Source organism: Vavraia culicis, assembly GCF_000192795.1.
Source record: "Vavraia culicis subsp. floridensis unplaced genomic scaffold supercont1.10, whole genome shotgun sequence".
Taxonomy (NCBI): domain Eukaryota; kingdom Fungi; phylum Microsporidia; family Pleistophoridae; genus Vavraia; species Vavraia culicis.
Window position 1 is genome coordinate 31,700 of NW_007360613.1, and position 25,090 is coordinate 56,789.

The following is a 25,090-nucleotide window of genomic DNA, read 5'->3' on the forward strand; positions in this document are numbered from 1 at the left end:
TTCCCACATAATATTATAATAGATAAATATACTTTTACATCAATAAGAAACAAGCTATTCGCCAGAGTTAAGCTAAAAGCAGTGATAAGATTGCCATAGCTATTTATCAATAAAGACCAAATTAATAATTAGAAGTTAACAAATTGCGAAACTGTTACGACAGGAGAAGTGTGGTCGAACTGCAGAACACCTAAGCCGCATTTGATGCTTGGCATAATCACAGGCCTTGAACAACACCGAGGAACAATATTGATTTAGGTCTAACAAGCCGGTCACCCAAAATAACTTTAATATAGGTGCATTGTCACATTCCATCACTCAATCAATTTCAGTTCATACTACTTTCAAAGAATTAAAATCACAGGACCATTTCACAATAACATACCTAAAATATTTGCTATCAGGTAATAAAACTGGTAAATATTCGGTTAACAGTCATGGTATTTGTAACATATTATGATGCCGGCAACGATACCAAGAATAAGTTGGAAACCGACACATACACTAATACCTGTCCTATACCAACGATTCAGCATGGAATATTCATAATACTACCGCTCAGGCAATATTTTTGTTGCACGAACAACTCCAGCTTGTGTTGGAGCGTGCTATAGTTTGGCTCTGTTTCTTCGTCTAGGAACAAGTAAAAGGACGAAAGCGTTGTTTCAGCACCAATAAAAGGTATCAATCATCGGATAGCACCGCCATTAATTGCACAAATAGAGCAGTGAACATGAAATGAGGATATCATGGCGATACCGGATTAAAGGAGCTGGGCAGAAAAAGGCATCGGTTCATCAAATATGGAGTTAAACATTGATGCATTACAGTGGCAGGTAGAAGAACGCCAGAGAACCTTTGGCATTGCCCTTGGTATTCCTGAACCGTGAAGACCCTTAATTATTATGTGAACAACACTGCATCGGTGCTGCAAAGAATCGAAGTTGACGGCAACGCTTTCACAGGAACAATCCAAGTTTTCATAAAAAATGTGCACGCCCCTCGAGCATGGAAAAAAAAACAATCGAGCAGCTTTACCAGAAGAAGACACCGATAGAGCACATTCTTTTGCGACCCGAGACGTATATCGGATCGGTTGATCATCACACACAACCGATGTACGTCCTGGAGAACGGCAAGATTGTATCAAAATCGATTACATACGTGCCCGGCCTGTACAAAATTTTTGATGAAATTCTCGTGAATGCTGCCGACAACAAAATAAGGGACCCGTCTATGAGCAAGCTGTGCGTAGATGTGGTGGACGACAGAATTTCTGTGTGGAACAACGGAAAGGGCGTGCCCATACAGATGCATAAGAAAGAGAAGGTGTACGTTCCCGAGCTGATATTCGGCCAGCTGCTCACATCATCGAACTACGATGACAAGGAGAAGAAGGTTACCGGTGGCAGGAACGGATATGGTGCTAAGCTGTGCAACATCTTTTCCTCTGAGTTTATCATCGAAACGGCGGACTCGAAAGAAAATATGACCTACTACCAGCGGTACACGGACAATATGTCTAAGAGGGAGGAGCCTGTAATTACGAAGCAGAGGGTGAGAGAGTCGTTCACCAAGATTACGTTTGTGCCTGATTTGAAGCGATTCAAGATGGAACATCTGGACGAGGACATCGTGTCGCTGCTGAAGAAGCGTGTATATGACATGTGTGCTACGATTAAGAAGGTAAAAGTGTTTCTCAACGGCGAGCAAATACCGATCGTGTCATTTAAGCAGTACGTGTCTTTGTACCTGGCCGATGATGTGAAGGTCGTGCATGAAGTCGTAAATGAGCGCTGGGAGGTAGCCGTTGTTCTGAGTGACGAGCAGTTTCAGCAGGTGTCGTTCGTGAACTCGATTTGCACGATCAAGGGAGGTACGCACGTCAACCATGTGCTTGATCAGCTCGTTGATCCAGTGATCGAGAGGGTGCAGAAAAAGGATAAGAGCTTGGTGATTAAGCCGTTTTTCGTGAGAAACAGCGTTTTTGTTTTCGTGAACGCCTTGATAGAAAACGCTGCCTTTGACTCGCAGACGAAGGAGACACTTACGCTGCGTGTAAGCAGTTTTGGCAGCCGATGCACCTTGAGCGATGATTTTGTGAAGCAAACGGTCGCAATCCTCTCGGATAGAGTGCTTTCGCAAGCACTTGCCAAGATGAGCAAGCAACTCAAGAAAACAGACGGGTCTAAGAGTAGCAAAATAACTGGCGTGGAAAAGCTGAGCGATGCCAATCTTGCTGGCACCAAAAACTCGCACAAGTGCTCGCTTATTCTCACAGAGGGGGACTCTGCCAAAACGCTTGCCATAAGTGGCCTGTCGGTGGTGGGAAGGGACCACTACGGCGTGTTTCCTCTGCGTGGTAAGTTGTTGAACGTGCGCGAGGCCAATCACAAACAGATCATGGAGAACGAAGAGCTGAACAATCTGAAAAAAATACTGGCGCTGCAGCATCACAAGGAGTACACGTCGACGGAGAGTCTGAGGTACGGCCACGTCATAATAATGACCGATCAGGATCATGACGGCTCGCATATCAAGGGCCTGATAATCAACTTTTTCGATCATTTCTTTCCGTCTCTCCTCAGGATCGAAGGTTTTCTCAAGGAGTTTATCACACCTATTGTGAGGGTGACAAAGAAAAAGCGATCGCGCACACAGAACGACAATCCGGAGGACGATTCGGATGTGCAAGAAGTGCCAAGGAACAGCACCAGGACAGATCACTCTGTGGGAACGGTTATTGATTTCTTCACCATTCCAGAATATGAGGACTGGAAAAACAGCACTCCAGACGTAAAAAATTGGTCGGTCAAGTACTACAAGGGATTGGGTACGAGCACTTCAAAGGATGCAAAGCAATACTTCAGCAATCTGGACAAGCATATAAAGTCGTTTACCCTGCTCACGACAGAGGACAAATCGCTGATAGACCTGGCATTTAACAAGAAGAAGGCTGATGATAGAAAGTTATGGCTCAAAAACTGCGTGCCAGGCACTTTTCTTGATCACAGCGTGCATAAAATACCAATCAAGGACTTCATTAACAAAGAGCTCATTTTGTTCTCTATGGCAGATAATGTGCGTAGCATACCTTCCATGGTGGATGGTTTTAAGCCTGGACAGCGAAAAGTGATGTACTGTTGCTTTAAGAGGAATCTTAAATCCGAGATTAAGGTTGCCCAGCTCGTGGGTTATGTTGCCGAGCACTCGGCATATCACCACGGCGAGATGAGTTTGCAGCAGACGATTATCAAGCTTGCACATGATTTTGTTGGGAGCAACAATGTCAACCTGCTTGAACCAGCCGGTCAATTCGGCACGCGCCTGCAAGGTGGCAAAGATGCGGCTTCCGCACGTTACATTTTTACAAATCTGGCGAATATTACCCGAAAGATATTCGTAGAGAGCGATGATGCTCTTCTGAATTATATCATAGAGGATAACCTGAAAATAGAACCTGCATTTTACGTTCCTATCGTGCCAATGGTGCTTGTGAACGGTGCTGATGGTATTGGTACGGGGTGGTTGACCAAGATACCGAACTATGACCTGCTTGAACTCATCGATAACATAAAGTTGTTGCTCGATGGACAGGAAATGAGAACGATGGTACCATTTTACAGAGGCTTTAAGGGCGAAATAGAGGATTTGGGCGGCAAGAAATACCGGATAAGCGGTATTTACGGCGTTGAGGAAGAAAGTCTAACGATCACCGAGCTGCCAGTGAAGATATGGACACAGACGTACAAAGAGTTTCTGGAGAAAAAGATTGAAAAAGGTGAGGTCAAGGAGTTCAGGGAATACCACACTGAGAGGAACGTACACTTTGAGGTATCAGTGACAGTTAGTGGCGAGTTGGAGAAGAAATTCGGTCTGAGCACGATAAGCATCTTCAACAATTTCGTGTGTTTTGATCGGCACGGCAAGATAAAGAAGTATGACAGTGCTGAAGAAATTTTGAAAGAGTTTTACAGCATACGGTTGGAGTTCTACAATCTACGAAAAGAGTACCTGCTCAAAACACTTGAAGAAGAGCTCAGAAAATTGGAGAATAAGGTACGGTTTATTAGAGAAGTTGTGAATGGCACACTGGTGGTGTCCAAGCGGAAGAAGGCAGATATAATTGCAGAACTGGAACAGAAAGAGTACCACAAGATTGACGATACGTATGATTACCTGCTTAACATGTCCATACTTTCTCTTACACTGGAGAAGATTGATAGATTGAACGAGGACTGGCAAAGTACACAGAGGGAGTATGACGAGCTGTTGGGCAAGAGCGTGAAGCAGTTATGGATCTATGACTTGGAGGCTTTACGAACAGAGTATTTGAAGTTGTTGGAGGATGACGAACGGGCCCAGGCGGAGCATACGGTTAGAACAGGAGATGGTGGGCCGAGTAGAAGAAGGGTTAGGAGAGCGAGAAATGCGCCCAAGGACACTGATGGCACCAAGAAAATGAGGAGAACCCTCAAAGATACAGGTGCCGTGAAGACAACCAAAAGGACAGCCAAAGAACAGAAAACGAAAAAAATATCGGCAGCTAAGAACGCTTCGGACACGGGTAACGTTAAAAAGCGGAAAACATCTGTGAAGAAGAAGGTTAATGTGATAAACACATCCACAGAATCATCTGGTGCAGATGAACTGTGGAAAAAATACGAGAACAGTGGTGAATAAATTTATATTTTTATTTATTGGAAATGGCGGTGCTGTTTAGTCTTTCACACCAGGATTATCGAAACGATTGATTAAAGTCTTTGACCATGGCGTGCATTAGTAATGCGGAGTTTTTACAATTTTGAGCGTTCTAAAATTGTTATAAGGCGCAATCCACGATTTCTTACGAACAAATTAGCATCACAGTGCGTAGCCAAGCAGTGTAATTAGATATTCACTGATATCAAAGTGTTAATTGGTGTGAAAGGAATGATCATATCGTAAAAATTTTAACTGTGTGTAATTGAGTGAGTTCGGCATTTATTTACCGCTTTTATGATTGCATGGAACGCTAAATATTTATTTCTATGTTGAGCGCACTTTGCTGGTAACGTGGCATTTCAGCTGTAAATAACAGCAATACTATTAAATATGAATGATCACCCAGATGACCAACATGTTCTACTTATGGGTAGGTATATTTTAATATTCCACAATGTCCAGCCAATTCCATTTCAGGTATCTCCTCCAGCACAAAATTATTTGTTTACGAATGACATGAGCAGCACTATTGCCACAAGAAAAAAGGAACCGAAAAAATCTGCCGTGCTCGTAATCAGCGGCAGGGCAACAACACCTGCCATTTCTACGCTTCGTTGAAATCGGCTCAGGATGCAATCTACCAGCTCGATAAGCAAAAGAACATCAACAAGAAAACAGATAATGAACAGGAACGAAAACATGTTGGGTAGCTTTTCAAACAGCGTGTTCGATATGATTATGTAGGTGAGAGACATTGCCAACGAAATGATCAGGAGGGAAAACAGCGATGCCTTTTTGTTGTGCGGTTGCTTTGTGTACAGCGATGTAAGCTTTCTATTCAGATAAATAAATGAGGTTGAGCCTGTCAGACCGCAGAACACGGGTGCAGAGGAGGCTAGGAACGGGTACATTATCGAGAAGTACTCTATCAACATGCCGCTGATGCTCGATAGAACGAACGTAATTATGAGGAGAGTGAGTGATTGTATGGGCAGGATGGCTGGTGATCTCCGTGATACCTGTATTATGAAGGGCACCACAAACAGGATTAGAAATATGGTCGTGGCGCATATCGTGACCGACTGCATTTGGTGAAACAGTTTGAAAAAGAATATGAGTGATAGAACCGTGAAGTAGTCGGAAAATGCTGCTATCGATGGCAGAACAACATTGTCGGGGTTGATCTGAAGATTCTGGAACAGCAACACGGCAGCAAGCAGAATGAGCAGCACGACCAACGTGCTAACAAGACAGCTTACCAGGCAGGAGCACAGCGTTATTACAGCGTAGCGAAAGGCGTTTTCAAATCTGATTATGACCACGGACATGCCCACCAGACCAACGCTCAGTCCAATGATTATCGACTGGACAACTACCATGCACGCGTTATCGATCGCAAACCTTGCGTATTCTATGACCGGGCTGTAAACATTGCTGATAGAAGATAGGTGCATGGCAAAAATGAGCTCAATGTTTCCCTTGAAGCTTAGGATGCACGTGGCAACTAAAAGCAGCGGGTACACAAGGAACAGCTTCGTTCCGTTGGCCTCCTCCAGGTATATCCCAGCAATCGTGAATCCTATCAAAGAAATGAGCAATGACGGTATGGACTGAGATAGGATAGACTTTGAGTACATCGGGCGGTCGTGCTCATCGTGCACGAGTATTTCGTTGTAGTTGATCTGTTCCGTCATATATTGTACGTGTCAAGTGCATTTTTTTGGTTTTGTTTTTGTTTCTAAACGTGTAACAAGTGTATGTGATATTTGCAATTATGATAGATTTCAACATCTTAGCAATCACGGACCTTTCGCTTGGTGCGTAGTTTCTGAGATAAATGTGGCACGTTGCGCCGATATTGCCGTCTATCCAGGCAGTTGTTCGTGTTACCGGCCTTGATTAGTGGTGGTTTTTTCAAATGATGTTCAGCTCAGTGTTCGGGATGCCAGGCCCGATCTTCTTGTATTACGTCAACAAAAGCCTTCTCACTGAGTGTACACGGGTTTAAATGACCAAACCGAGTACTACATCGTTTATAAATCAGAACGCCTGTAATCAGACATAGAATCGAACATTTTTATTTGTTTTCATTAAAATGAAACATTCTTGATGAGATGATGCTTTGCTGCTATGAATGCTTTTGCTCATCACGTATACGTAGCCAAAACAAAGCGATAGCAAAAAATTGGAGGGTACAAGCAGCTGCTCACCGCAAGAGCGATGTGAGTTCTGTTCTATTTTAGCGGAGAAGGCCTTTTCTCTCCATATGAAGCGTAAAGCGCGTATTATCACGGGCTGGGCACTGCTGGAAAGCACTCCATTCAGTGCTGACATGATAAGATGGCAATTATAACAAAGCATACGTTTAGATTGTCCATAGCCACCAGCTAGTTGTGTAAATAGGGTGATCATGATCTAGGAGAAGTAGTGTATGCTATCGCTTTCTTACAGCCTGCCATGATGCTCTGAAAGGTACAAATAAATCGTAAAATAAAATTGAATGTAATAAACTACAAAATATTAAATTCATACGTACGGAGAACGAAAAGTAAATGGTAAGCGTATTTAACTAACTCATACCAATTAATGATGGTGATGTTTGCTTGCAGACAACCGCTTAACAGCAATTAAAGAATGTTTGGGTGGTATTTCAAAATTACCACCAAAAAATGACCGTAAGGAACCGTGCGGTTGTCTTTTGAGAGTCTCCTTGTTTACCGCCCTACATCTCACAACAACAAGCTCTCCTGATGGCCAAGCGCTCTGAATAGCCTTAATGGTCTTCATTCAAGAAAGAACCGTAATTACCGTCTAAACCGCCGCTATCAAATAAAATGCTCTCTTCGTGCAACATGTGCCAACACAAACGATTGGTCTAAACGCGTGAGCACCGTATGTGGTGAATCAGCATTTTTTATTCTCACCAAATGCACGTTTATCATTTCACACGGCAGCACCACAGCATTTTTTGGTGTGGCCGTACCTTTCAGGCTAAATTAATTTTTCATTACGAACACGCAACAGCGAAAAGAACAAAAAAATGAAGCAAAGCTAAATTTGTGGCACTCACACCAAAATTAACGAACAAAGAGTGCAGTAAATGCAAATTTGGTGCTAAACGTTAATTAAGCGTGTTCCTCGTAAGAAATGAGTGCCACAGAATTAAACAGGAACAATGGCACGTCTACTTCCTACTATACGATTTATTTATTCTATTTCTGCCGTTACTTTTCATCATTTGCTATCAAAGCCTTCTCCAGCAATACGTTGGTGTACGTCGTGTAACCGGCTATGAACAGTGCGTGGGACAGTGTGGTGAACAGGATGCAGTACATCATTGGCTGGATGAACTGCTTGAATGATTCGAATGAGGCGTAGAAGAGCACGGTGTAGAGCACGGTCAGCGCAAGGTACAGTACAAGCACGATGAGTGCAATTATGAAATTCGTGGATATGTATGAGCTGTCGAGGACAAGCGCGCTGAAGCTGTTTATCTTGTTGATACGTCTCATTTCCATGCTCTCCACGATGTATGTACTCATGATGTACAGCGCAGCATTGAGGAACACCGTGATTATGAAGAGAACGTTGATGTGGAACACCGTGTCCTGCACCGTTGTGCTCTTCTTTGTCATGAAGAACAACACGTTTCCCGGGTTCTTGGAAAAGGTGATTATCGTGTACATGAGGAAGGAGAAGAGCAGAAGGCTCGTGCAGATGGAGAACAGATAGAAAAACGAAGACACAAAATGCGTTTTCCTCAGAGAGCGTCTCGATTCGTGGATGTACCTGCAGAATGTTCGTATGATAAGCGCAGATATGAAGATAGGCGTGATGAGGACCACAAACGCAAGAATGAGCGGGAAAAACTCGGCCGATATCTTGTACTGCAGCAGCTGATACAGGTTATTCGTTAAGTTGGGGAGCGTTGGCGTGATGTACTGTAATCCTACCGCGATGAGCGTTATGAGCGTTAAAACTAGAGACGGCCACAGTAAGCTTTGCATAATTAAACAAAAATGCGCTTTTTTATTTGTTTTCTTTAAATTAAAAGGCTGATTAATTTATCTTTTTAGGCGATCTCTATTTGGAGGCATTTGTTCAAATGAATTATTATCGGGAAGTATTGCTCCGATATAAATGAACCAATAATTTTGCATTAGGCCTTTATTGTAAGATAAATTTGCGTGCACCGGTTTTACGTGTAATAGATTTGATCGAATACGTGATCGAACAAAACAGATCGTTAATGATACGAGCATGTTTATTACCATAAAGGAACATCTTTTGGCCGTGATATGGTCGTTTAAAAGTGCATCCGTGGTATCATAGCACAACATGCCGTGATATCAGCTCTTGTACGTGCTGATTTGCAAAACATCATTTCTTGCTGTTCTTGTGCGCAGCAAGGAACTGAAGTAATAGCTACAATTAATTTTACAAAATTTAGTTTTACGTGCTTGGTGTTGCCGGTGATAATGTACAGTGCATGTTTTACTTTCCATTTTTAAATTCGTGAGCCTCTTCACATTGCTCCGCTTTCGTGGTGTTTACGTCACGATCACTCGTTCTTAAACTGGTGAGAGCCACTTCTTTTGAATCATCCCATATCATTGATGTAAATGTACGTAAATTACATTATCAAGGCTTATAAGGATATACCAACAAATAAAGAAATAAAATGATGTAATAAACATGTAACCAGGTTTATGTACGTTATGAGTAGCTTTTGGTCATAGCTGTAATATTTTGATTTTCGTGTCCGTTAAATTTAACTTTAGTTACCTGTAATCCGTGTAAGCACTGCCAAGTCTTACTTCTCGTTTAGTAGGGAATACGCGGCATCGATGTTAAAAACTTTTTTGTTTGGTGCTGTGGTATATGGCACGGTGATTTGTTTCAAGGCTTAGATCGTATGGAGCACGCAAGGTTACCATTTCGAAGCCTAGATCGTATGGAGCACGCAAGGTTACCATTTCAAAGCCTAGATCGTATGAAGCACGTAAAGTTACCATTTCAAAGCCTAGATTATGACAAATCGCAAAACAGTAATAAATACATGGCTCAACGAAAACAATGCGAATAATTGCCATAAAGACTCTGTCATGGTATTAAATTGAGCATTATATTTTAAAATGGTTACGCTCACGTAGCAATATTAGTTAATGTTACAGCATTCTACGATTCATTAGGTTCATTCTCATCGGCAGCACTTCTCATTCGGTACTATACCACTGATTATTTATTTTGGTACCGGATAAAGGTTTATTACAAGAGTAGTTGGACTTAAAGAATGAATTGCGTTTCCTAGTCCAACTGGTATTACCAGTAACAGATTTGTATTTGTTTGAATACGGATTTTTGACTGGCTTTAAACGATCATATGAGTTAGCAGCTTAGTTAAAGTACTGTCGTAAATTTGTATTTTAATGGTAATAAAGCATTTCTTCCTGTGGTGATGGTCAGCTTGTGCGATGAGATAATTAAATAAAGTCTATTTGAAATCTTTTTAACGGTAGTTATGGAAATATCCATAAAAGAAAGATGATTCATTCCTATTTATATTATGTTTCGTATTGTTCATTCAACCTATAGCAGCAATTCTAACAGTAACCAAATGAGAAATGTTTTCAACAAAATATTATTTACTCGACCAGCTTGATTGGATCAATGAAGAATACGGATTTAGAGTACCTATCAACATATTTTGTAACAGATATTACCGGTACTGCGCATGTTCATACGTCAAACTGGTTTCATAGTTCAAAGTCGCATGTTTTAATTATTGGCGCTAACCCTGGTCAACCAACTCTACTCACACCAATGACAGATGGAAATGAGCCCGATCACAGGACAATTTATGACCTAATACTAAAAGAATACGCTTTTGATAAAGCATTTAGGAAGTTATACGAATCTAACCACCTGTGCTGTGGCTATAAACACAAAGAATTTGCGGGAAATATCGTGTCCAATATCAAATGCTTCAAGTGCGGGAAATATGCACCTTCAAAGCGGTTTACGTCACACATGGATAGATGTATGAAAAAGTAAGTTGTGATGTGCGGGCTCTTACTTTCCTGGTTGCGGACTAATTTTGTGGTTTTTACTTTTGCCTTCTCCTTTTACAGAAACTATAATGGATTGTAAATAAAGAAAAGCCTTGATTGATGAGTACTTTTTGCTGAAGGTTCCTTGTTTATTACCCCGCATAGCCAGCAGCTTGGATCGGTGAGGCGTTCTGGTACGTATTATAGCAAATAATTGCCTTTTAAACACCAGCACTTTTCAGAATATTACATCCTGGTTGTTTCAATAAATTTGAACACAACAATACCGCAACCATCATCTGCCAAGCATAACCATGGACAGTACACCATTTTTTGGTCCTGTAGCACAAGCGTAGTTATACGATCACTTTGCAGTCGCATTTTACTGAAAAGTGCGTGAGTATAACTGTGAAATGAGGTGAATGCCGGGTTGGTAGACGAGCAAAACTTAGTTAACCATTTTAAAAATAATTTATTTACCATCTCAGACTCACCATCAACTAAACGAACACAGCTTTTGGTTTGTTAGGACAAATCACGGTCACTAATCCTTTGGTTCATGATGTGCCGGTCAAATATTTCCAAAAAGTACGTAAAATTGTTATTTGTTAGGCGATGTGTATGACCGCAGTACAATGGCAAACCGAAAAGTGATGCAAATGCGGTATTGTTGCTCAAGAAGAATATTTTATCAATGTTGGTACGAGAGGTAAACTAACAATAGCACTTTGTTATCGTTCGTGTGTACCTTCTTAAACACTCTCATGGTTGTTAAGTTGAACATACCTCATTACTAGGTATTTACGTCCTCAGGATTGGTTCTATCATGCTGTTTTTACACTGTTCTATTCAACCTGCCGAGCGATCCGCTTGGAACACTTCTAATACATCAGAATAAGGCACTTAAATCTGCACTGTACTACGCTCGTAATAAACCTCTACATTCGTTGCTGAGCTTGAATGTGATCTAAACCATATCATCAACCAAACAGTTTTATTAAATAGCACCGTATAAACACAAAAATTGGCAGCTCGCTTCTGAAAGACGTATTATACGTGCTAAGCACACGACTTTTCTCAAAGCTTTGTTCCAACCTAAAGTCTCATATTCGTGTTTAACAGCAATTGGATACGAAGAACGAGAGAAGGCTGTCTTGTAGGGGTGGTAGGAGAGATAAGAACGCGTATCATTTTACACCGGTGGTTTGTACGAAGAATAGTGTTGGTAGGGATGTTGGGATTACCAGCACTACTTCTCTGATCCGCAAGCTGTAATTGTACAAATTGAGAATGTCTTTGTTGAAACATCATGTGACATTTTTTGAAACGTATTTCCGTTTTATGAGCCGTACCAGGACCGCAAAGCAGATAATACAAAAATTTAGAGGGTGGGGTGAATGACAGAAAAGGGCAAGAAAGACGAATTAGCTGCGCTTACGCAAGAAATGATCAAAAATGCAGAGGGCAGGAGCAAAGCCGATCTGAACACACATAAAGCAACTATAAGTAATGATAAGGTCTCTGAGTACACAGGAAAACCAAAATATTTTGATATATTTGGTCGTCTTCTTCATTACTTGGCAGAGGAAAACTACGATGCCATCATAACCGAACTTACAAACCTTTATTTTGATGATTTGTTGCCGATGACAGATTATGATATGTATTGCACCACGCCATACTCCGATGAGGTATCGCGGACCTATGGTTTGCCATACAGAATAAATGCCTCATTTATCAGAACAAAGTTTCTTACGTACATAGCGTGCCAGAAACCGAAGGAAAAGTATTGCCAGCATTTTATTAGGTTTGCCAATGATGCGAGTGATATTATCGTGTGTTTGTGCAATCGCCAAGATGACTATTTTACGAGTAGTGCTTCGTCGAGCACAACAGCAGATATTTTGAGGAATAATCCGGGCTTAGCAACCAAGGATGGCCACCAAGATGCAGACAAAGATGGAAGTGTGTACGTAATAGAAGATATGAACAACACGAGAAGAATAAAGTTTCTTAAATGGGAGGACTTTGATGTACCGCACAGAAAAGATTTCACTCGTTTCTATGACGCGTATCTATCGATGAATAAGTCCGACAAACCGGTGATTGTGCATTGTAAAGCGGGAGTGGGACGTACGGGTACATTCATTCTTTATGATACGCTAGCGCGGATGGAAAATGTGACGAATGAGATTTTTATCGATGAGCTTTGCAAAATGAGGGAGCAGAGGAACTTCATGGTGTTTAATGGAAAACAGTTGAAATGGTTAGCAGATATTTTCTTGGAGAAAACCGATAAGTAAAGGTGTAGTAGGTCTATATTATATTGTAGTGTACCGTTTTCTGTGTGAAATATCGTATCTTTCGCTTTAATACGTTTTCTTTGGTATTATTGCAAAAAAAAAGATTATTAAACACTCTGATCATTTGCAACAAGCTATCACACTGCAAACGGCAATATCATCAGTCGTTGTATTCTTTATGTGTAGTATTGAGTTTTTTGGCATTCTCGTAACGTTTTAGCGCGATTCATGATAAAGGAGGTACCACTGCCGTGAACCAAGCCAAATGCTATCGGACAGGGCAGGCTCGTATTTTTTGCCAATAAATGAGATAAACGAACCGCTCCCCTTGTTACGGATGAGCACAGGGAACAAACAAAGAATTTCGCTAACAAGTGCGCAATTGGAGGAAGACATAGAAACGTACCTCAAAAATTATAAGTTTGAAGAAATACATGAAATTGAGCAGTTTATTGAACAGGTGGAAAAGAACAAACTGAGTAAATCCTAGCGATTTGTATACAAGTCTTCTTTTTTGTCCCGTTTTTTCATGTTATAAACATTTCGTCATGATAACCCTTTAAAGCCTCCTTTTCTTCAGTAGCGATGCAATCTTTGCCACTAGAGCCAAAAATAGAAACGCCTTCAAAATTTATCGTACGTCTATACGCTGCCATAGATGATCCCAACGTAAAAAGTATAATATGGAGCCGCCATGAAGCATCGTTCCTTATCCTCGACAAGGAAGATTTTCAACAAAATGTTCTTCCCATGATTTCAAAAACGAGCGAGTTCAGCGGTTTTATCAGGCAGCTGAACGCATACGGCTTTAAGAAAAGGAACAACATCGATGTGAATGTCAGGGAATATGCACATCCGAATTTTATAAGGAACCGTTTCGATCTGCTCACGAAGCTGTCGCGCAGGAGCACAGGGATAATAAAATCTGAGAGTGCAAGTTTGCAGAATAACATAAAATTCCTCAACGAGAGCAATTTCCGACTGACATCAGAAGTGCTAACACTGAAGAACAAGGTAGAGGAGCAGGACAAGAAGATTAAAACGCTAATGGAGATGTTCCAGCAGATGTTCAACATGCAGGCTGATAAGGGCGACGGGTTGGGCACCGGAAAGTTTTCGGAGAGACAACTCGATTACAAAGAGAAGAAGAGGAAGAGTCCGAAGTACCTGAGAGACGGCGGGGCAAACCAGCACGATGACTACAACGATTTTTTTTGAAGGCTGGCTGTAAAAAACACAACTCATTAAATTACTTATTTTACACGCTAAGCATGCTGATTGTATTTTTAATGGACAAATTACGAATGTTTATGGTAAATTTGATATTTGGAGACGTATACTATGCGTGTTTTACGCATACCACGTGCTTAGTATGCGTGGTCAGCCCATATCTGCACGGGCCATCATTTATTGCACTTTGCGGATGATCGACAGCAATCTTTCAGTACAAATGTATGGACCAACATTTTTTAGTGCAAATCGTTCATCTGTCTCCTCAAATAGCAGCAACACTTAGACAAGTGCATGGTACCAAAAATGCCAAAATATTTTCCAAAAATGTCAATAACTCCGCACGTTACCCTCAAATCATGAAAAATGGTTTAAAACACAACCATGCCACTGCCAAGCACACAATTTAAACCAAAAAAATTAAGGCTGCCCGCTTCTCTTTAGCCCGATATGTACACATTTGATCGCTGTGAAAAGCAACATCTCGTTCAACAGGGGAACGCTCATTTGTTTATCATGGCTGCGCGAACACATATCTTATGATTTGTCAGTCACGGCAATTCTCGGTTTCAATTGATTTTTTTGTTTAAGCCCCCGTTGAAAATGGCTAATAACACGTGCATTCTGATCACGCTTATGGTTCTACTGTTCTCAGCACCTGTGATAATGATGAGCATACTCACTAAGCTCTTCCCTGAGCACGAAAGCATAATGGGTGCACTTTCTGTGGTACTGTTGTTTGTTATTTTGGGATTGATATGCCTTTTTGTGCACCGTATTGAGACCGAAGAAGACGAAAAGAAGGTGAAGGAGGATTGATTAAAGATCTGTAACTCAATTGTGTGTGTAAATCTAGCTTAATTAAAATTTTGATGTTTTTAATTCCAGCAAAAATTTTAAATTGCAATTCCGCAAATTCGTGCATTATACCGCCTGTAAACTGCAACAAATATTTTATGATGATACCCGATACAGCCAAAATATCAGAAAAAATAAACAGCACTCAGTAACGTTCAACCAATGGTAAAACCTTTGCAAACATGATACCGAGGCGCCTCCTTGATGAAACTGTTTCTGATCAAATGTTGCACAAAAACCTCTAAATGATTAATGCCACCCCCTACTGGGAAATGTCACACTCAACAACCAAAATTCTCATCGCTAATAATTCGTTGGCGGCAATGAAATTCATAATATCGCTTAGCTCGCGCGATGTTACGTTCCTGGGCATGGTGACCAGCCATGATCTGCGCTCCAATCAGCTGTACGTTAATTACCTAAATCGTTATTTAGTCGTTGAAAATTACGGTGTTGACGAAATTCTGAGGGCTGCCACATATTTCAAACCTGATCTTGTGTGGCCGGGATGGGGACATTCATCAGAGAATTACCTGCTGCCGAAAGCATTGAAGGAAAGCGGTTATCGATTTATGGGACCGGACGAAAATGCTATGAGAATGCTGGGCGATAAAATCATGAGCAACAGGTTTGCAGAGAGGAACGGCATACCATGCATTCCATACACCACGGATATCGGTGCTTTTATGGCGTTCTTTCAGTCCTATGGAACTGCTATGATCAAAAGCAGTGATTCGGGTGGCGGGAAAGGCATTGAAATCGTTGAAACTCAGGAACAGCTGTCAAATTTCCTAGAGCAGTATGCGAAGCGTGTCGGCACATCCCAACAGTCCGAAATAGTGGTATCCAATGATACGGAGTGCGAACACAACCAGGAATTGAACGGCATATCGCCAGAACAGCTATGCATAGCGGATGGAGATGAGCTGGCATATTCTCTGGCAACAACTCCGCTGGGCATTTCCTCGGAGACAACGGGGCAGAGGAGTGCAGGACAAGGAGAGCAGAACGTTTTTATGACCAAGATAATAAAAAATGCACGACATGTCGAGCTGCAGGTGGTAAGAGACAACTTTGGCAACGCTGTGCTCCTTGGCACCCGAGATTGCACCATACAACGCAGGCATCAGAAGATAATTGAGGAAGGCCCAGCCATACTGACGGAACAGTTTTATGAGCACATGAAAAGATGTGCCAAGACACTTCTGATAGCTTCCAACTACGTAGGTGTTGCAACCGTTGAGTTCCTCGTGACAGAACAGCATTTCTACTTCCTGGAGGTCAACACGCGTATCCAGGTCGAACATCCTGTCACAGAGCTAAATGCGCAGGTTAACATTCCCGAGCTGCAGCTGGACGTGGCAATGAACAGGAATTTGTGCTTCATGGACGATAAGCAAAGTACGAACCATGTGGTTGCTGCAAGAATCACAGCGGAGGACAACAATTTCAATCCGCAGACGGGACATGTGAGCGTTTCCTTTCTGCCGTCCAAAAACACGCTGCTGTATTTTTCGGTGCTGAACGGCCAAATCACCGAGCAGAACGACAGCCAATTCGGACATGTGTTCGCGTATGGACGGAACAGAAGAGAGGCAACCACAAATTTGATAACGGCACTGATGAATGTCAAAATTACCGGCATAGACTCGCCTATACCGCGTGTGCTCGGCATCCTCAAGAGCCGTTTCTTTGCAGAAAACGATTTTTACACGGATACGTTGGAAAGGTTCAGATTTGAAAAGATGAGTGAGGAGGACATCGCATTCTTTAGCGCGGCGTATTTCCTGATGAGCTCAAACTCGCACGTAAGCTTTGCATACAACGATGATTGCTTCTTTACACGGTGCCATGTCGTGAGCAGCCATGAAATGCTTGTGGAGCTGAATGGCACGTTCTACAAGATTCGGAGCGTGGAGAGTTGCACATCACGCGTGGACAACAAACAGCCTCGTGAACAGAGGACCTTTTTCAGCACCTTCACCTTCAATGACAGCCTGGTAACGTTCTCAACCGTATCGCAAAATACCTACAGGATGCTCAATCAAGGATCTAACACGTTTACTCTGCTCACACAGAACATAACAGCACCGTTCAACGGTCGAATTGTGGAAATTAACGATGGATACGTTGAGAGAGATGGCGTGCTGTTTGTGATAGAAGCGATGAAGACGCGCACACACATCCGGTCCAAAGACAATTTGCTGTACACCAAGCTTAAGACCGAGGGATCGATCGTTAGCGTAGGAGATAACATCCTCAAAATAGAAAGCAACAAAATTACGTGCAATACGGCTGCTCGGTTTACCAGGAATTACGATGAGAACGATCTTATGAGATGGACAAGACATTTGCATGCATTACCGTCCGTTCTGTACACTTTTCCTGCGGATGAGCGGATATTTGATCTTGTACGGGTGCACTGCATACATGCTATGGGAGTGATTGAGCACTTGGAGATTGATGAGGAGCAGTGCGTGAGGATTAGAGGCGAATTAGAAAGTGTTTTGGTGAAGAGTGCGGTTGATAAAGACGTGTTGAGGTTTTATTACAGGGTTGTGAGGATGTGCACTGCTATGGGCATGCACAGAAGCGCTAGTGGCACGTTGGGAGCAGATACAGACATGGAGCAGCAACGAATGGGCATGAATGCCGTGGATGGTCACGTTGATCACACGGAAAGTGCACCGTTGGACGATGCCAAGTACATGCTGAGCGAGAAAAGTGCACCATTGGACGATGTTGAGTACATGCTGAGCGAGAAAAGTGCACCATTGGACGATGCCAAGTACACGCGGAGCGAGAAAAGCGCGATATTGCGAAAAAATGAGAGAAAACCGTGTTCAATGAAACTGAGCGCCTTTCAATCGGTAGATGACCCTGTTGTTGAGCATTTTACCGCACATTCATTCACACACGAGCAGTTCAACAGCAAATTCTGTGCATGTCCACGAATAGAGTGCCGCTGCACCGGCCAATACGGCAAATCAATCATAATACGTGCACGAGATGTGACAAACGAACTTATCGTGTTTGTTAAGGTGTTTACCGGCTGGTCATACGCTCTTTACACGGAGAATAGCACAAACGTTGAAAAGATCAGGCACATGTTCACGAAGATCGTGTGTAACGGGACGGTGTACCTCAGTACGCGCGGATATGCTGAAATATTCGTGTATGAAAAGAAAAGAGTACGCGAGTACTACCTTGATGGCTTGAAAGTGAACATTCCTGATGGTATAGACCTTAAGGTACGGTATGAAGGCTTCTTGTACTTGATGTACATTTATTTGTGCACGATAAATGCTCCGATGTGCTACAAGGAGCTGTTCCTGACCGTTTTTGATGATTGCAGTAAAACGGTGCCGAGGCGGGTGAATGACCCGGTCAATTCGTGCAAAACCTCGAATTCGGGTGCAAAGCACGGCAACGATCTGGCCGGACAATCGCACTGCACAACGAGTACAAACACCAAACACAGCATGCACGGCAACCAAGCATTTCCTAGCGAAGCGGACCTAAACCGGTGCAACGACCGGAAGTACGCACTGTCATACGATCGTAAGATCAAAATTGGTGTGTTAGCGTACGTGTTCCACATAAATGGTGAAAACACCGTGTTCGTGATCAACGATTGGAAATTTAAATGCGGTTCGTTTTCGTATAAGGAGCTGATTTTCTTTCATTTCGTGAATTTGTTGTGCACAACGAGGGAAATGGCACGCATTCATTTCAGCAACAATTCTGGTGCACGGATCGGTATCGACGAGGAAGTGATGAGTAAGCTGATTGTGAAGGAGCAACGGGGTGGGTTGGAGCTGTATATGAGGCAGGAAGATCGAGACGGGCTCAGTGGCAGTTGCACAGGCGGGAAGAGGAGCGGTTCAAGCACAGAAAGAATGGAACACATGCACATGTCCATAAATAGCGAAACTACGGAGGGGAACCGTTCAAACGGTGCACGGGATTAAAACACCTAAAATACATCACAACAAACGATGACAGCGGCCCAGAGAACCTGTCATACTCATCACAATCATCTATAAGCACCATCGAAGCATACAACCGTACCTTCACCCTATCATTCGTAACAAACCACTCGGTAGGCATAGGTGCTTATCTCGCAGTGCTGGGCAAGCGCGTCATAATGAAGAGAAGCAGCGTTATGCTGCTTACAGGGTACAAGGCGCTGAACAAGCTCAATCAAACGGAGATATACAGCAGTAATGAGCAGCTGGGAGGTGTGGGCATTATGTGTGGTAATAATGTGTGCCAGAGAGACGTGCTCAACGAGTACGAGGGGCTGTGTGAGATTTTCAGGTGGTTGATGTTTTGGATTGAGGGCAAGAAATCCGTGCCCGTTCCTCGCGAGCACGCGTGGGGACCAACACATCGGTGAACAGTGGCGCATGTCCAACAACTCGCGGGCAAAGTGATCGTGGACATTCCCTGAAAGCGATAGACGGGCACAGCACCGGAACAAAGGATGTGTCTAAGCGTGAAGACAGCAAGTACGATGATGAATGCGCAGCACCTGCGCTTTCGTTGAATTGCCGAGAGGTAATCGAAGTAATCGCACACAACATCACGGAATACTCCTGCGCATACTCCTCAAACATAAAAACGGTACGCTGCTTCATCAAGGACATGCCGGTCGGTGTAATATACGCATACGAGAACGGCACGTGCGTATTGGATGCACCATCAAGCGAGAAGTTCAGCACCTTCATAGATCAAATCAACAAAGAGAACCTCAATCTGGTGATAATGGCCAATTTCAAGGGATTTAGTGGCGGTGACACAGACATGAAGCAGGGCATTCTCAAACAGGGGAGTAAAATCATAGAAAATCTGAAAACTTTTAGGAACAAGATATTCGTGTACATTGGGTGCGGCTGGCAGGTGCGTGGCGGTACATTCGTAATACTCGACAAGTTTATCAACGAAAGGATACGCGTGTTTGTGAGCAGGGATAGCCGGATCGGCATCATGCAGCCTAGTGGGCTCTCAGAGGTGAAGTTTAAGGAGAAGGAACGGATCAGAATTTTGGAGAAGAACGGCCTGGCGGTGGACGAGCGAAACATAAATGAGCTGGCAATAAAATTCTGTGAGCTCCACGACCATCCTGAGCGCATGGTGTGCAAGGGCCGGGTGGATGGCATGCTAGAGATTGGAGAGTTGGAGAGCAAAATATACGAGTATTTCTGCGGATGATGAGTAAATTGTTTTGGACATGTCTCTTCGTCAAGCATTGTCAGTTTTCTAGATGACTACCTTATCCAGCATCATCCACGTATCTACTCCATGTATTTGTTCCTTATGGCCCGCTCAACATTGATCTAAGGTTTCTTTTCCGGCAGCATTGCAGGGATGCTGCTGCGTTAAGAAGGCACAAAAATGATAAAAAGCAAATACAACAATGTTTTAGTTACACGGCATTTTCAGAGCAACTATGACACTTGGCATTGATTTTCAATGAACATGCTTGAGTTATCATCACGAAATGCAGGGGTGTTCTTTCTAAAAATTTTTATAGCAAAACATTTTTAGTGAAAAAAAAAAAGAAAAGGAAGCTGTGGCATTAAAAACAGTAAAAAGAAACAGAACATGCAAATGCTTGAAAGGATACTTCTAACGGCACTTGAATTGTTACCGTACAAAAGAGAGAAAAATGTTGGGTGCTTTTAACGTTACTTTCATTTTGTTAGAACCGTGCTGCCTAACTCGTTCGTTGCTGTCTACTTTTGAGCTGAAAAAGCAGTACCTTGGTCCAATGCCGTACGTTTCACACCTACACCTTAAGATAACTTAATTTTAAAATAGCGCACTACCAAGCATGAGCAGAAATAATGCGTTAAAAACGCTACAACACTTTAATCGACTGGATCACCTCCCTTATGCTGTAAATTTGCTGTTCATATTCATGCACTAAGGGTGTTTATGCAATTATCTATCCTATGCTAAATTACTATGCGGAAAGATGAGGTCTAACAAAGAAAATAAAATTTACTAACCGTACCTTGCGATACAACGGTGTGCATCACACAAAATGTAGAAAATACTGAAGGAATGACTTCAATTTTTTATTAAAGCACGTTTATCCATCAATCTACGACTAGCTGCGCTATTTCCGTTTAAAAAACAGAAAAAATGCACTATCCATTAAATGATGATTTTAAAATATCGTTTACTCTTACCAGGTAAATGCGTAGTTCATAAACACAGTACACGTACTGTCCTGTTATATTATCGTTTACTATAAAGAACGATTCGGCTGGTGTTGCAACGAAATGATATTTGGTGCTTGAGTCGGTTATGAAGAGTGAACTGCTGTGCTTTATCAGATGTTTTGAAAATGGCAAGATTTTTCTGTTTTACGAACTATATCTGGTATTTAAGGCAATGCTTCTCTTGAGTGTTGGCATGAGGGCGTGATAATTTTGACATGAACCGTTATTTTGTTTTAATGTTTATTTAAGAAATATTACTCTTATCTATTTATGCACGAAACTATATAAAGAGACGATTTGCTTTCAAAATGCATAGAACATTCTACACGCTGAGGATAGCAAACATAACATGCGGCTCATGTGTTCCTAAAATACAAAAGTGCTTGAAAAACTTTGAATATGTGAACAATGTAAAGATCAACATCTTTACGAAAGAGGTTCAGTTAGAGATGCACACCGTGGCTGATAGCACAAAGATTGAGCACATAAAACGTGTCTTGAGCGAAAACGGATTCACGATCTCGGATGATCAGAAATATTGGAGAAACATGTTCTACGCTCTCATACTTCTTTACATAATACAAATCGTGATGCACAGAACAATGAACATATTCTGGATGGATCTGGTGCTCTCTACCGTTATACAGGTTTTATGTTCCCGCAGGATCTTTAGAGGATCGATGGCATTTACCGACACAATCATTCTTGGTTCTCATGCATCATTCATTCTTGGCTGCCTCTACGATGCGCAGAGTCTGCAAATTTCCTCTTTAATTCTCGTGATGGTGGTATTGGGCAAGTTTATCCTGGAAATCATAGGTAATAAGGCCAGTGAATTCCTTAGAACTGGTTTAACGGAATACTACGTATATAACAATGAAAACATAAATTATGAGGAGATAAAAGATGGATACATGATTGTGATAGAACAAGAAAAGCATATTCTGTTTGACGGAATTGTCGTGGAGGGGTCATCATACGTCGATGAAAGTAACCTGACAGGTGAGATGAAACTGAAAGAGAAGAAGAAAAACGATTTCATATACTCAGGTACGTACAACAAGGCCGGGTGTGTAACGGTACTGGTTCATAAAGTGGGAAAAGAGACATATTTAGGAAGGATACTCAGACAGATCGATCATTCTCCTGCTGACCACACCAGTGATATAAGAAGTCTCTTTTATTTCATTATTTTCATCACTATTTGCTCATTTTTGATGTGTTTGATCAATTCATCACTCACACAAGCAGTCAAAACAAGTCTTTCACTGCTTATAATAGCGTGTCCGTGTGCTCTTAACATATCAGAACCACTCACAGTTCTTGTAGGCACCAAGAAACTGTTCGATAACAGTGTTGTTATAAGGGACTTAACTGTTTTTGATAGTTTGGGTGACCTTAATGTCCTATTCATCGACAAGACAGGAACACTAACGGATGGTACCTTCCGTGTGAAAGATTTTATACCTATCCTATCGCTTGATATAGGCGTCATAAAAGCGCTCATTCATACATTGGAAAAAATGAGCTACCATCCTGTCGCTAGTGCCCTGGTAGAGTATTGTACATCACCTGTCATTGGAGAGGTGTTAAACTACGAAGTTGTTAGAAGTGGTGTTAGGGGACGGGTACTGTACAAAAATGCCCAATACGATGTGCAAATAGGAAATGATGGAATGTTGACGGAGAACAATAGGAATAACCTGCACTTCGTGGCCAATATATCGATAGAGAATAGCGATAACACCAGCAATACGTTCAAATATTACATCGCAAACGATGATGTAATCGATATTTATGTGGTTATCAATGGTGAGCTGGCATGCATCTTTTATTTAGAGGATAAAATAATCAACGGTGCAAAGAGTGCCTTAAAACTGTTGAACGAGCAAAACATCACCACCATAATGCTGACCGGTGATTCATACACGAATGCCAAGAGAGTGGCACACCGACTAAACATAAACAAAGTGTATGCCAGCAAAACAGCAGTACAAAAATCTAAGATCATACAAAATTATAGAAAGGGACACGTGGTCGGCATGATAGGTGATGGTATAAACGATTACTGTGCTATTGCACAATCCAACATAGGAATTAGCATAGGAAACGTCTTCTCTGAGATCGGACATGTTTCACTTCTGTGTAAAGATTTACACCTGCTTTACATACTATTGGTGATCGGAAAACGTATAAGAAGAAGGATTATTATCAACTTTACGCTTTCTATCGTTTACAACGCAGCTGCACTGTTTGTGGGTGTGTTTGGCAGTTATTATGGTTTGTTCATAACACCGAGTATTTCTTGCATGTGCATGTTCTTGTCCTCACTAACAGTTATAATATCAGCACTTATGTTCAGATGATTGGTTCAAGGATAGACATAGCAGAGCTTTTGTCCTCCTATCACGAAGAAGATGAGGTAGAAGAGTAGTTATAGCTTATTTTAGTTTTGTGCATTCAAGAACTGCTGAAAATAGAGCAGCATTGGTAGCTACGTTATGTTGTGACAGTATGCATATTTATTTTTCTTCTCACTGGATGTTCAGCGATCTTTGCACCGTTTACGGTGTACGTTCTGAATAACACATCGTGGTGGTATGATGTATCTAAGTACGTTGATCAGGTTGGTTATTCATGGTAGTATTACATCAAACGTGTTAGTTTGATGTTAGGACTTTTTCGGTATATGAGCAATGAAACCTTAGTACTACTATATTTGGTGTATATCAGGGATTACGATGTGGTAGTTGTCTTATACTTGTTATTGTCTCACTGTCTCTTCTCACATTTGTAGCAATGCGGACCGGTATTATTGTTGTGATTTCTTTGATGATTAGGTTTGGTGTCGATAGGTAATTGCGCTATAAAATGTGCTGTTTCTATCTGCATTTCGACTTTCTTACCGTGGAAAGACGACTTTGTCCTTTCAATATTTTCAGCAATTAAACTTTTCTACCTTCGAACAACGCCTTGTGCTAAACCGCTGTCTATTCCAATAGTCATCAATTACAGCACATTCTAAGGCATGACACTTGCTAAATGTTGTTTACGTGCCGTTGTATGAGGAGATAACGTGCCTTTAGTGAAACACCACTTTTAAACAACAATTCCTTTAACCCCATGGATGATGACCGGTTCAGCGAGATGGAACAAAACCTACAGAATGTACTATTCTCGCTCGTAGAAGCACTTGAAGCAGTAAAGAAGCCACAAGGTGGTACAAATGAAATTAGAAATGCCGTTGAATCGTTAAAAAAGATACAGGATGGTCTAATGGGTGTGTATGAGAGTAATAATGAGGATAACAAGGAGATGAAAATGGTGGATAGTTATGGCAAATGAGCGGGCTATTCGGTAAGTGGTGCAAATTAGTGTATGGAATGGGTAGAGTTAAAGAGTGTGTGGATATGTAGTACTTGGTGGAGGGATGTTTTCTTTGTTGGAATAGCACCGTTTTTGGTAACAAATTAGTCTATGGTGTGCGAAAAGTGGTTCAGAAGGTGAAGTAGCAGGCGGTATCTGGTGCGATGGATGAGAATGGTCGAGATACCGTAGAATGGAACGGATATGATGAGCAATTCAGGCATGCATAGCATGTTTTATGGATATAATTAGTGCATATGATGTTTTTGGTAGTGCAGGAGGGTACTTTGTTTGTATTAGTACGAGGATGCTCATCAACCAGGCTTGTTAGTGGACAGACTGGGAGACC

At 41.9% G+C, this 25,090-nt stretch overlaps 9 protein-coding genes across 9 annotated transcripts; 6 read left to right on the forward strand and 3 right to left on the reverse strand.

The window, feature by feature from the left end:
* Positions 1-1,008: 1,008 nt before the first annotated feature.
* VCUG_00778 (uncharacterized protein) lies at positions 1,009-4,740 on the forward strand (the record flags this gene model as incomplete). The annotated part of the gene is made up of 1 exon (XM_008075610.1): positions 1,009-4,740. One exon carries the CDS (start codon positions 1,009-1,011, stop codon positions 4,681-4,683), a length of 3,675 nt encoding a protein of 1,224 aa, XP_008073801.1. The 3' UTR covers positions 4,684-4,740.
* Positions 4,741-5,107: 367 nt separating this feature from the next.
* VCUG_00779 (uncharacterized protein) lies at positions 5,108-6,518 on the reverse strand. Its single transcript, XM_008075611.1, has one exon. It carries the CDS (start codon positions 6,396-6,398, stop codon positions 5,202-5,204), a length of 1,197 nt encoding a protein of 398 aa, XP_008073802.1. The 5' UTR covers positions 6,399-6,518; the 3' UTR covers positions 5,108-5,201.
* A 241-nt stretch (positions 6,519-6,759) lies between these two features.
* On the reverse strand, positions 6,760-7,156 carry VCUG_00780 (uncharacterized protein; the record flags this gene model as incomplete). The annotated part of the gene is made up of 1 exon (XM_008075612.1): positions 6,760-7,156. Exon 1 carries the CDS (start codon positions 7,114-7,116, stop codon positions 6,760-6,762), a length of 357 nt encoding a protein of 118 aa, XP_008073803.1. The 5' UTR covers positions 7,117-7,156.
* Positions 7,157-7,294: 138 nt separating this feature from the next.
* Positions 7,295-8,735, reverse strand: VCUG_00781 (uncharacterized protein). Its single transcript, XM_008075613.1, has one exon. The coding sequence runs from the start codon at positions 8,709-8,711 to the stop codon at positions 7,929-7,931; it is 783 nt and encodes a 260-aa protein (XP_008073804.1). The 5' UTR covers positions 8,712-8,735; the 3' UTR covers positions 7,295-7,928.
* Positions 8,736-10,374: 1,639 nt separating this feature from the next.
* Positions 10,375-10,878, forward strand: VCUG_00782 (uncharacterized protein; the record flags this gene model as incomplete). Its single annotated transcript, XM_008075614.1, has 1 exon — positions 10,375-10,878. One exon carries the CDS (start codon positions 10,375-10,377, stop codon positions 10,756-10,758), a length of 384 nt encoding a protein of 127 aa, XP_008073805.1. The 3' UTR covers positions 10,759-10,878.
* Positions 10,879-12,133: 1,255 nt separating this feature from the next.
* VCUG_00783 (uncharacterized protein) lies at positions 12,134-13,086 on the forward strand. The gene has a single exon (XM_008075615.1). It carries the CDS (start codon positions 12,152-12,154, stop codon positions 13,055-13,057), a length of 906 nt encoding a protein of 301 aa, XP_008073806.1. The 5' UTR covers positions 12,134-12,151; the 3' UTR covers positions 13,058-13,086.
* A 493-nt stretch (positions 13,087-13,579) lies between these two features.
* Positions 13,580-14,312, forward strand: VCUG_00784 (uncharacterized protein). The gene has a single exon (XM_008075616.1). The coding sequence runs from the start codon at positions 13,643-13,645 to the stop codon at positions 14,273-14,275; it is 633 nt and encodes a 210-aa protein (XP_008073807.1). The 5' UTR covers positions 13,580-13,642; the 3' UTR covers positions 14,276-14,312.
* A 1,105-nt stretch (positions 14,313-15,417) lies between these two features.
* Positions 15,418-20,359, forward strand: VCUG_00785 (uncharacterized protein; the record flags this gene model as incomplete). The annotated part of the gene is made up of 1 exon (XM_008075617.1): positions 15,418-20,359. One exon carries the CDS (start codon positions 15,418-15,420, stop codon positions 19,114-19,116), a length of 3,699 nt encoding a protein of 1,232 aa, XP_008073808.1. The 3' UTR covers positions 19,117-20,359.
* A 1,324-nt stretch (positions 20,360-21,683) lies between these two features.
* Positions 21,684-23,741, forward strand: VCUG_00788 (HAD ATPase, P-type, family IC; the record flags this gene model as incomplete). The annotated part of the gene is made up of 1 exon (XM_008075618.1): positions 21,684-23,741. One exon carries the CDS (start codon positions 21,684-21,686, stop codon positions 23,739-23,741), a length of 2,058 nt encoding a protein of 685 aa, XP_008073809.1.
* Positions 23,742-25,090: the final 1,349 nt, after the last annotated feature.